The following is a 12,500-nucleotide window of genomic DNA, read 5'->3' on the forward strand; positions in this document are numbered from 1 at the left end:
ATTGATTTCGGTACAAAGATCCTCCTCCTCCTCCTCCTCCTCCTCCTCCTCCTCCTCCTCCTCCTCCTCCTCCTCCTCCTCCTCCTCCTCCCCCTCCTCCTGGAAGTCAACCCAACATATTAACCATTGAATACGAAAACATGTAATTCCAGACTGTATTTCTGGAGTTTCTGAAGGTAGAGGGTAGAAATGACATAGGTAGAATTAACAGGTAAAATTCACAGGTAGATAAATGATGCAGGTAAGTAAATGGGAAAGACAGAGACATTTTACAGGTAAGATGATACAGAAATGATAAAGGTAAATAAAATGACAGAAAAATACGAAAGGGGGAGGGAAGAAAAACCAGGATAATGGCAAAACTAATAAAAAGTTGATTGACACTGGACAGGTAAAAAAAAAACACGTGAAAATTGAAAAAAAAATCCAAAACTAAGGGAAAAAAAGTTAAACGAACATAACAAAAAAAAAAAAGAAAATGAAAAAAAAAACTTCATATTGACAACAGCACACTAATCTAAACCAACCACAAAATAACAGGTGAACAAAGTAACACACCTGGGTAAGGCTCCGGCAGATCAGGAATATACTCTTGGTTTCTCCTGGCGGGGACCTCAAGGATGTCCCACTCCACAGAGGCGTAAAACTCTCTTAGATCTATTCCCATTTCCACGATGTTGCTTCCTCGCTTCTGCTTGGTGTGCTTCAGATCCACCTGGAAGAGAGGAGAGGTGACAGACACGACAGGTAACAAAAGGTGGATTTAGTAAGAAAGTTCAGAAGTTAAGGTATATTGTTTTTGTTGTTGTTGTTGTTGTTGTTGTTGTTGTTGTTGTTGTTGTTGTTGTTGTTATTGTTTGGCGTGATTGAGGTCCGTGTGAAAGAGTTTGGGGGGACAGGTGAGACAGACAGGTAGGACAGGTCAAAGGTTAAAGAGTGTGTGTGTGTGTGTGTGTGTGTGTGTGTGTGTGTGTGTGTGTGTGTGTGTGTGTGTGTGTGTGTGTGTGTGTCTGTGTGCGTCTGGACAGGAAGTGTTTTGGAAAGGTGAAAGGTTTAAAAAATGTCTTTTTTCTTTCTTTTCTTTTTTTTTTTCATTAGAGTTCGTCTGTGAGAGAAGGTTACTGGGTTAGGGGTCTCTCTCTCTCTCTCTCTCTCTCTCTCTCTCTCTCTCTCTCTCTCTCTCTCTCTCTCTCTCTCTCTCTCTCTCTCTCTCTTGAGTGTTGTATTGAGACAGGCTTAATCTCAAGGAACGGAACGAGAGAGAGAGAGAGAGAGAGAGAGAGAGAGAATCACACAAAATCCCTTAATCGTATAGGCGACTTTATTTACATTCTCTCTCTCTCTCTCTCTCTCTCTCTCTCTCTCTCTCTCTCTCTCTCTCTCTCTCTCTCTCTCTCTCTCATGAACGTACTAAAGTCAACATATTAAGTTTTCAATTAGCAAAGAAAACGAGGAAGAGGAGATGGAAAGAAGGAGGAGGAGGAGGAGGAGGAGGAGGATGAGGAGGAGGTTGTGGATGACATGGAATAAGAGAAAATAGAGGAAAACAAAAAGTATAAGGATGAATGTGAGAAGGAGGAGGAGGAGGAGGTGGAGGAGGAAAAAGGAAGGAAGGAGGGAGGGAATGAGGTGGGAAGAACAATTAAGAAGAGGAATGAGAGGATCAAGAGACGCTTCCTTGTTGAACATCGTAAGAATTAGAGAGAAATCACATTTAATTAAACCTAATTAGTCGTGCACAGTGAAGCGTGTGTGTGTGTGTGTGTGTGTGTGTAAGAGAGAGAGAGAGAGAGAGAGTGGGTGTATATGTCCTCTCTCTTGCTTTACTTCCTCCTCCTCGTCCTCCTCCTCCTCCTCCTTCTCCTCCTCCTCCTCCTCCTTCATTTCCTTAACTAAGAAGGTAATTTCAAAGCTATTTTTCATCTCTACCTCCACTTTAGACCGCCAGGTAGGGAAAGAGAGGGGGAGAGGGAGAGGGAGAGGGATATCTTATGAATGGTTACAAAGAAGTTGTTAAGGCGACTCTCTTGGGATACACAATACCGCTCTCACCTTTCTCTCTCTCTCTCTCTCTCTCTCTCTCTCTCTCTCTCTCTCTCTCTCTCTCTCTCTCTCTCTCTCTCTCTCTCGGTTTTTCTCCCCATTTTTTATTCACGTTTTTTCTTTTTCTCCTTTTTCCTGTTATTGTTTCTTTTCTTCTTTTTTTATTTTCTTCATTTCCTCTTCAAAGTTTATAAAAAGAAAACGAAATTGAAGATTGACTAGATTGCTTTCGTTAGCCTTAATAATAGCCCGTTTTCTATTAAATAAAACAGTCTCCCTCCATCTCTTAGGAAGTCAGGAATAGAAAACGAGATATCCTTTGCTTCTTCGCCTCCTTTCCCTTGACTGTTTGTTTATTTCTTTTTTCTTGGTCTCATGTTCTCCTCCTCCTCCTCCTCCTCCTCCTCCTCCTCCTCCTCCTCCGCCTTCATATCTTTCTCTTTTGTCTTTTTTTATCTCCTTTTCCTCTTCCATGTTTTTCTTTACCTCTGTGTTCCTATTTTTACTTGACAATATTTTCCTCCAACTTTATCGTCTGTCTCTTTCTCTTTCTTTTTTTCTCTTTTTTTCTCGTATTTTGTTTTCTCAAGTTGATTCTCACTCGGTCAGTAAATCTCTCTCTCTCTCTCTCTCTCTCTCTCTCTCTCTCTCTCTCTCTCTCTCTGGCATTCAATCCTCTCTACTTTATCTCGCCCAGTTTTCTTTTTCTTCCTTCCTCCTCCTCCTCCTCCTCCTCCTCTTCGGTTCGTGTTGGTGAAGAGAGTTTGCAAACATGACCTTTACAAACACACGGACGGACAAATAGCCAGAGAGAGAGAGAGAGAGAGAGAGAGAGAGAGAGAGAGAGAGAGAGAGAGAGACTGTTATCCTTACTGAAAACAAACCACAGATTATATTACTACTACAATTTTTAAGGATACGAATTCTAATACTTTCTAGCACCTTCCCTTACCTTGTCTCAAACCACTCATGAATCACTAATAAGTCCGAAAAAATGCTTCAGGCACTCGAACTTTTCCCGATTATGAACAAACCGTGGTGCTTCGAAACCCAGCTGAACCAAGAAGCGTTCTCTCTCTCTCTCTCTCCCTCTTTCTCTCTACAGTGCATCTTCCCGTCATCTCAAACGCTTTGCTCTCTCACCAGGACTATTTACAAAGGCCACAGAGACGATTAGCCGTGTTTTTAAGATTGTTTTTCCTGTTAATAATGGATAAATATTGTTCATCTGTCACTAGAACCATAAAAACTTCCTTTAAAACCAGTGTAACGTCAACTAGAGTCTTTTGAAAGTAGTAATGCGATGCAGAAGTGTTTCAAAATACGGTCATCTCTTTCTGTCAGTTAAAATCGCCTTTCCTTTCCTCTTCCAAGTGAACAGGGCAGCCCAAGCACTTCGTGAGATGTGTTTCCAGCTGCCTAGTGTGTGGTGAGTATGTGTGTGCTTGTGTGTGTGGTGTGTGTAGTGAGATATGCTCCGTTAGATTAATTGGGCGTTACTGATGAACGGACTGGCGACAATGGGAAGGTTAAGGTTCTCACGTTATTGTTGTTGTTGTTGTTGTTGTTGTTGTTGTTGTTGTTGTTGTTGTTATGTTGCTGCTGCTGAGAAATGAAAGAGAGACAAGGAATAGAATAAATTAAGAAAGTAAAAGAGAAAGTTACAATAAAGATAGGTAATAAATAAATTATTAAAAGAGAGGAAAAACAAGAAAAAAAGGAGTAAGAAAGAAAATGCAAGAAAGACAAGATGAATAACAGACCGAAAGAGCAAATAAAAGAAGGACACAAAGAAGGAAAGAGTGAGGTGAAAGAGGAAAGAGGATGAGGAAGGAGGGAAAAAGGTAATAATACTGAGAGGAAAGAGAGAGAAAAGCAGAAAGGAAGGCAAAGTGAATGAATGAGAGAAGGAGAAAGGGAGGAAGGAACTGGATGGAAGGAATGATAGATAATGCAGAGGAAGAAGGAGGGGAGAGGAGAAAAGAGAAGGAAGGGAGGAAGTAGGAGGAAAGAATATTAGAGAAACTGGGAAGAAGAGAAACGAAGAGGAGGAGGAGGAGGAACGGGGAAAAATTATGAGATTGCGAGGGAAGGAGGGAGATGAGGAAGGAGAGGAAGGAAAAGAATAAAGAAGATAGGAAGAAGGTGCAAGACAATGAATATTTGTTTGCAAAGAGTGAAGGAAAGGAGAAGGATGAGATAAAAGAGGAGAGAGAGGGAGAGAGAGATGAAATACAGGTTTGTTATGGGAGAAAGGAAGAAGGAAGGGAGAAGGAAGGAGGAGAGAAGGAATAAATGAAAGGAAGAGAAGAGGGGAGAGAGCAAGAAATATGGGTAGCTGAGAGAGAGAGAGAGAGAGAGAGAGAGAGAGAGAGAGAGAGAGAGAGAGAGAGAGAGAGAGAGAGATTAAAGGAAATAAAGTTAGGAGAGAAGGAAGTTGAATGTTTGTTGTGAGATCTTTAACTCTCTCTCTCTCTCTCTCTCTCTCTCTCTCTCTCTCTCTCTCTCTCTCTCTCTCTCTCTCTCTACCTAAGAAAAAAATATACAAAGAAACGAGATATAAGCAAGCATTTCTACCTCTTTTATAATCCAGTCTTTTAAATTAACATAGAAAACGAGAAAACAAAAAAAAATAAATATATAACAAGGAATTTTAACAACTCGTATCTTTTTTCCACTTTATCTCAGTCTGCCTTTTAAATCCCGCTGGTCTGTCCGTTTTCTCTCATCAAGACCACGTCCCCTTTAATAGGTTATCTGGGTCTGTGGCCATGCTTGTCGCCCACGCTTCGGCTTTCTCCATACAGGGTGACGCGGATACTGTGGGCTGAATTTTACAGGGTGGTGCAGAAAATGTGGGCTGATTTAGACAGGGTGGTGCAGAAAATATGGGTTGGTTTATACAGGATGGTGTAGAAAATGGAGGTCTTAGTCTTCTTTATAAAGGGACCTGCAGATATTTTGGGTTTCTTCCTACAGGGTGGCGCAGAAAATCGGGGCTGATTTAGACAGGGTGGTGCAGAAAATCGGGGCTGATTTAGACAGGGTCGTGCAGGAAGTGCGGGCTGATTTGTACAGAGTGGTGCAAAAATATGGACTTCTTAAACTTGTATATACAGCGAGTTCAGAAATTTGTGATGGTTTCCTACAGGGTGATGGAGAGACTGTAGACTGATTTATACAGAGTGGTGCAGAAAATGTAGACTGATTTATACAGGGTGGTGGTGCAAAATATGGGAGAAGGATGAAAAGGAAAAAGGTGAAAAAGAGAAGGGAAAAAAAGGAAAGTTTAAAAAAAGCCACGTTTTCAAATACTTTTCTCTTTTTTTTTCTTTTCTTCGTTTTATTCAAGGTTCGCTCGTTTCAGTTTCATATCGTGTCCATCTTTTTGAAGCACCCTGTACATTTGATTTTTCTCTCCTATATCTTTTTTTTATATTAATTTTGGGGAAAGTAGTTATTGTATGTGTGGTCTCTCTCTCTCTCTCTCTCTCTCTCTCTCTCTCTCTCTCTCTCTCTCTCTCTCTCTCTCTCTCTCTCTCTCTCTCTCTCTCTCTCTCTCTCTCTCTCTCTCTCTCTCAGTAAGCAAGAAGCATCCTTATCTGTGAGCGGCGTACGAATCAATACACACACACACACACACACACACACACACACACACACACACACACACACACACGACCGCTGTCTGACACGTATTTACGTCAAAAAGGAAAGGAGGAGGAGGAGGAGGAGGAGGAGGAGGAGGAGGAGGTGAAGGAGGATTAGGGAGAGAAGGAGAAGGGAGGAAATGAAAGGAAGGAAGGAAGGAAGGAAAAAAAAACTCTAGTAAAAAGAGAGAGAGAGAGAGAGAGAGAGAGAGAGAGAGAGAGAGAGAGAGAGAGAGAGAGAGAGAGAGAGAGAGAGAGAGAGAGAGAGAGAGAGAGACTGCTAAATAGTCTCTGTGGAAAATTGAAACTTTGAGGTGAAGAGAAGAAAATAAATTGAAGGAAAAAGTTTAATTCCCTGGATTTTTTGAGAGGGGGGCAGCGGACGCAACTGGCTAAGCTCCCTGGGGGGCGGCGACCCTTCCCTCACTAACCCAAGATTGGTCTAAATTCTTCCTGTAACTATTATCTGATTCTCTCTCTCTCTCTCTCTCTCTCTCTCTCTCTCTCTCTCTCTCTCTCTCTCTCTCTCTCTCTCTCTCTCTCTCTCTCTCTCTCTCTCTCTCTCTCTCTCTCTCTCTCTCTCTCTCTCTCTCATAGAATTTTTAGTTTTTTTGTATTGGTAATAGTAATATTAAGAAAAGGAGAAGGAGGAGGAGGAAGAGGAGGAGGAGGAGGAGGAGGAGGAAGAGGAGAAGGAGGAGGAGGAGGGAGTTTATATATCATTCGTTATTTCAGGGTTAAGTTATATGATTAAAAAAAACGTTACACAACCTGGAATTATATTTGGGACAGGAGCCAGAGAGAGAGAGAGAGAGAGAGAGAGAGAGAGAGAGAGAGAGAGAGAGAGAGCTTCTTTTCCGTATCATATTTCTTAATCCATTCTCCATCTCCAATTTATTCTTTATTTTCGAGGTCAAAGGTCACAGCGTTCTATGATTCGTGACCTCTCGGCCCAAACAGACATTACCTGCTAACCACTCGAGGTCATCTGTTTAAAATGGTCATGTTTTGGAGGTCAGTATATATATTTTTTTTACTTATTGTTTTTCAGTGAGTGAGTGAGTCAGTCATGTCAGTTAGTTCGTTAATTTGTTTGTTTCTTAGTTCTATTCTTTTTTCATTATTTCTTTTTTTCATTTCTCTCTTTCTTACTCTAATACTTTTCTTATATCAATGTCATCCTTCCTATTCTTCCTTCATTCCTTCATTCATTCGTTCATTTCAAAACCATTATTCCTTTTATTTAATTTCTCCCTCTATTTTTTTCTTTTATCAATTTCATCGCTCGTATTCTTCCGCCCGTTCTTCATTCTCTCCAGTTAGTAATTCTTTCTTCCTTCTTTCCTTCCTTCTTTCCTTCCTTCTTTCCTTCCTTCCTTCGAAAAACATCCATCTCTGCAGGCACTTTCAAAATTTCTTCCTGTCAATCTCATTTTTTACCTCTATTAATTATCTTTTTTACTTTTCCTTCCCTTACTTCCACTTCCATCTTCGTCAGTAACCCATCTATCTCTCCTCCTCCTCCTCTTCCTCCTCTTTCTCCTCCTCCTTCTCCTCCTCCTCCTCCTTCTGGACTCGCTCAAATATTCATGGGTCAGGAAGGAAAAAAAATATGAAATGCAAATTGAAATGATGAACCGCATAATTGTAACGAAAGATCCAGTGTGTGTGAGAAAAAAAAAGATTAGATGCGGCAAAACTCTCTCTCTCTCTCTCTCTCTCTCTCTCTCTCTCTCTCTCTCTCTCTCTCTCTCTCTCTCTCTAACACAATTTTATGGACAATCTAACACTGTAAACCGCCAAAAAACGTCCCTGGTAGAGTTTTACAATAGGATTCGATCGTTTATAGCAAGATCAGAAAGGGGATCAGATCATCTTTAGTAGCATCGAATCCCCTAACATTACCTTTCGATTCCCTTTCAATAGTCTGTCCCTCGCCACATTAGAAGCTTCCACGTAGTCATTATCAGTCTCCCTCATCACCCCGGTCACGTTTCCAGCCTCTCTCTCTCTCTCTCTCTCTCTCTCTCTCTCTCTCTCTCTCTCTCTCTCTCTCTCTCTCTCTCTCTCTTCCTTGTTCCAATCTGATTTTCTTTTTTTTTTTTACTGTCGTTTTTCTTTTGATTTTTTTCTTGGGATTAGAGAATTAGTGTGGGTCTGATTATATAATTTTTTTTCGTTTTTCTTTGTTTTTCCTTTCCTGTTACCTATTTCCTCTTTTATCTTCGTGTGTTTTTTTGTTTTTCTTCTTCTCTTCCTCCTTCTCTTCCTCTTCCTTCTCAATTGCAACTACTATTAACTTCATATCAATTACTTCTACATTTACTACTACTACTACTACTACCACCACCACCACCACCTACCTGAAACCCATCATAGGTCCAGGAGCCAAACTTCATATTACAAGACTGCTCGTCGAAGGGGAACCATTCAACATCAATCTCACACGAGGACTTGTAGATGGCAGGGGGCCTCCACACCACCTCGCCCGTGTACTTGAGAGTCGCCTTCGTCATCAGGGTCACCTCGTAGTTCCCGTCAGCGCTGCAGGAGAGGGAGAGAGGAGAGGGATAGTTAGATGAAGGAAAGAGAGGTTGGGGTGGAACGAAGTGGTTAGATAAGTAAAGAAAGGGAGTTTTAGAGGAAAGAGGTGGTTACGTGAGGGAGAAAGAGGGTGATGGGGAGCGTGTGTTTCGGTGCTTCGTTTGTTAGTGAAGTTGTTAGCTAGTAGACAAAAGGACGAATGAATATATAGCTAGATAAATAGATAGATAGTTAGATTGGCTAGTTGACTTAATCTAGGCTAGAAAGTTTTTCAGTATAGCTAATCAAACTACTTAGATTGAATTGCTTGTTTCCTTAATAGACTGATAAAATAGCTGAGAAAATTAATGAACATCGCTACTTGAACTACTTGAATAGAATAAATTAATAGATTGACTGACAGCTTTTAAATAGACACGTAAATTAATAGGTAACTTGGCAAATATAATAAAAGCTGAATAGATGAAAGGGTAAATAGAGAAATGGATGGATAAATAGGGAAATGGAAAAAAAAGGAAGAAAACATCGATAGATAGATAATAACAAATGAAATTCAGATAAATAGATAAATAAAAGATATATGGAAAGCCAGAGAGAGAGAGAGAGAGAGAGAGAGAGAGAGAGAGAGAGAGAGAGAGAGAGAGAGATTAAGGAGATGAAGGCAGCTTTTGTGTCGTGAAAACCGCAAAACGTTCTATGCAGCCCACGGAAATATTAATCTAGGAAAAAGATATCACGAAAATGGAAAAAAAAGGAAAAAAATGGGAAACAGGTAGAGGAAAAAATATATTTGGAGAGCCGTTCTGAATTGCAATATACGCTCGTGAAAACCGGTCCGCCGTAAGGCACTCTCCCTCTCTCTCTCTCTCTCTCTCTCTCTCTCTCTCTCTCTCTCTCTCTCTCTCTCTCTCTCTCTCTCTCTGTTTTTTTTTATGATTTTTTTTTCTATTTTGAACGTTGAAAGATTAAAAGAAAGACGAAAAGGAAGAAAATAATTGGAATAGTTGTTTATTTTGATTCAGTCTTGAGAGTGATGAAGATTGATGAAGATTAAATAGCCTTAGCTAATTAAATATACATAACTCATTATAAAGTAAAATAAACTACTACTACTACTACTACTACTACTACTACTACAGAGACTATGCATCAAAAATAGTGATAATAGTAAAATAGTAGTAGTAGTAATAATAGTAGTAGTAGTAGCAAAAAGGAAAAAGAAAATTAACAAAAAACAAAAATAGAAAAATATGTTCGTAAATTTATAAAAAAAATGAATAAAAAAAATAAATGAATTGGAAACAAAAACAACATATCTCGTTTTCTTTCTTATGTTTCGCAACAAAAAACGGGAACTGAAAAGACAGTTTCGTAACGTAGATTAATAATGAGAGAGAGAGAGAGAGAGAGAGAGAGAGAGAGAGAGAGAGAGAGAGAGAGAGAGAGAGAGAGAATCAGACAGAAAAAAAAGAAAAAGAAAGATATTTCAAACATTTTTATCTCTCTTTCATTTCCTTCCCATTTCCTGAAGGAGGTGACCCCGGAAAGAGATAAATGGCGTAAAGGAACAAAAGTATGACGTAAAGGAATAAGTAAAAATGAATAAACGACAGGAAGAATAAATGAATGAAAAATAAATAAGAACAGGTTGATAAATGACGGAATGAGTGACAGGGTGAATAAAGGAGGGGGAATAAAAAATGATGTAGATGAATAATGAAAGAAATGATAAATGACAGAAGTAATGAATAAATGAAAGGAATACTAGTTTTATTCTTTATCATTTTGCTATGTCTATTTATTTGTTTATTTATTTATTTATTTTGTGTGTGTATTCTGGTAAAGCTTTTGGGAAATGAAAGAGGATAATGCTGATGCTCTCTCTCTCTCTCTCTCTCTCTCTCTCTCTCTCTCTCTCTCTCTCTCTCTCTCTCTCTCTCTCTCTCTCTCTCTCTCTAACATAAAGCTTTTTCCAACAAACCACCAGCTGTTTTCTCTCCTCCTCCTCCTCCTCCTCCTCCTTCTCCTCCTCCTCCTCCTCCTCCTCCTCCTTCTCCTCCTCCTCCTCCTCTTCACAAAGTTCAGTCAAGATTGAACACCATATTACAAGGTTAAAATCTTCAAAATGAACTCTCTCTCTCTCTCTCTCTCTCTCTCTCTCTCTCTCTCTCTCTCTCTCTCTCTCTCTCTCTCTCTCTCTCTCTCTCTCTCATCCCTCTCATCCCTCCTCTCTTTCTCTCCTACTCTAACCTCATCCTTGCATCACATTCCCTGCATCTCCTAAACCTCTTTCTCTCTCCCTCTCCCTCTCTCATTTTCTCGTCTTCCTTCTCCTCTTTCCTCCTCCTTTTCCTTCATTTCCACTCACACACTCTTTTTCTCGCTTTTTCTCCTCCTCCTCCTCCTCCTCCTCCTCCTCCTCCTCCTCCTCCTCCTCCTCCTCCTCTTCCTTCTTCCTTCACTTTCACTACCTCATGTTCCCCAAAACTTCATACTTCAATTATCTGGATGGTTTGCAGGTCTTTAAAACTTTATAACTTTTCTTTCTTTATTTTTTTAAGAAGCTTGCGCCTCTCCTTTATTTATTTATTCATTTATTTATTTATTTATTTATGTATTTATTTATGTATGTGTTTACTTGTTTGTCTGTGTGTGTGTGTATGTTAATTTATTACACTTGAATTTTTTTTTTTTTTATTTGAATTTAAACCAAGCTCTTTAATCTTTCCTGTTTTTCTTTTTGTTTTTGGTATGTGAGCTTCATTAAACACACACACACACACACACACACACACACAGCCTGATTTAATACCACACACAACTAGATAGATAAGCACATTGACAGATAGATAAACATATTGATAGACACACGAGCCCGCCTGTCGCTATCTATTCAATATCTACTTGTTTATCTATCACTCACTGTAACAGGAGGAGGAAGAGGTAGAGGAGGAGGAGGAGGAGGAGGAGGGGGAGCATTCAATAGACAGAGAGAGAGCGTGAGGTAGAGAAGCCACGCCCCCTCCCCTCTCTCTCTCTCTCTCTCTCTCTCTCCTCTCCCTCTCACCTCTCACAGCGCATCAGGGAGGGAGGGGGAGTGGGGGAGGGGTTGGTCAATACTTCTGCAGGAGAGTCGCGCCCTTCGATGCAGTAGAAGGATTACAAGCACGCCCCTTCCTTCCCTTCCCTTCCCTTCCTTCCTTCCTTCCTTCCTTCCTTCCTTCCTTCTTTCTTTCCATTCACTTTCCTTTCTTTCCCTTCCCTTCTGCAGGAGTTTAGGAGTTTCATGAGAGAGAGAGAGAGAGAGAGAGAGAGAGAGAGAGAGAGAGAGAGAGAGAGAGAGAGAGAGGCATGGTGTGGAATTTTAAAGGGCCAGAGAGAGAGAGAGAGAGAGAGAGAGAGAGAGAGAGAGAGAGAGAGAGAGAGAGAGAGAGAGATGTGTGTAGTTTGATTTTAAAGGGATGGGAAGGAGAGAGAGAGAGAGAGAGAGAGAGAGAGAGAGAGAGAGAGAGAGAGAGAGAGAGAGAGAGAGAGAGAGACGAAGGAATAAAGAATTGAAAAGGTTAGAATTAAAGAAAGGAAATAAGAAAATGTAAAATAGAACAGAAGAGAAGAAAAGGAGCAAACAGCGAAATAATTTGGAATAATAGAAAAGGAAGAAGAGGAAAGAAATATTTGCAAAGTTGAAGAGAAGCAGGGAAGTGGAGAGGACAAGAGGATAAAGCAAGGGAGATGAGAGAGAGAGAGAGAGAGAGAGAGAGAGAGAGAGAGAGAGAGAGAGAGAGAGAGAGAGAGAGAGAGGACGTAAAGTAACATAAAGGGGAAGGAAGGAAGGGGAAGAAGGAAAGAAGGAGAGACGATTGTGAATAAATAAGATAAACAGAGAAATGTTGATAATTATGAGGAAATATATATTAGGAAACTGTAATTATAAGGATTATATTCGAGAGAAGGAGAGAGAGAGAGAGAGAGAGAGAGAGAGAGAGAGAGAGAGAGAGAGAGAGAGAGAGAGAAATTTAATTCACTCATTCACTTGTTGCACTATTCTCTCTCTCTCTCTCTCTCTCTCTCTCTCTCTCTCTCTCTCTCTCTCTCTCTCTCTCTCTCTCTCCTGTCTTGAATAGTTTTCCCCTGAATCTCATTTTCTATAAACTTCCCCCGTTTTCTTTGAAGTCATAAATTGAATTATGCCTTAACTCGCAAAAAATTTCCCCTGAAAGAATTTTATTGTTAATTTTTATTCATTTATGTTATTTTTTTAAT

General features: G+C 40.1%; 1 protein-coding gene and 1 long non-coding RNA gene across 2 annotated transcripts in view; one reads left to right on the forward strand and one right to left on the reverse strand.

Annotated features, from left to right (window-relative positions):
• LOC135091786 (acetylcholine receptor subunit beta-like 2) overlaps positions 1–12,500 on the reverse strand; it is a 122,412-nt gene that overhangs the window by 39,961 nt on the left and 69,951 nt on the right. Inside the window, 2 exon segments of the mRNA XM_063989752.1 lie at positions 559–715; positions 8,057–8,237. Coding sequence (XP_063845822.1) covers positions 559–715; positions 8,057–8,237 — 338 coding nt within the window.
• The window catches only part of LOC135091787 (uncharacterized), a 53,466-nt gene continuing 44,115 nt past the window's right edge, over positions 3,150–12,500 (forward strand). The window contains exon 1 of the long non-coding RNA XR_010262644.1: positions 3,150–3,472. This is a non-coding gene — a long non-coding RNA (uncharacterized LOC135091787). The remainder of the gene's footprint in view (positions 3,473–12,500) is intronic.

Source organism: Scylla paramamosain, chromosome 38 (assembly GCF_035594125.1).
Source record: "Scylla paramamosain isolate STU-SP2022 chromosome 38, ASM3559412v1, whole genome shotgun sequence".
Taxonomy (NCBI): Eukaryota; Metazoa; Arthropoda; class Malacostraca; order Decapoda; family Portunidae; genus Scylla; species Scylla paramamosain.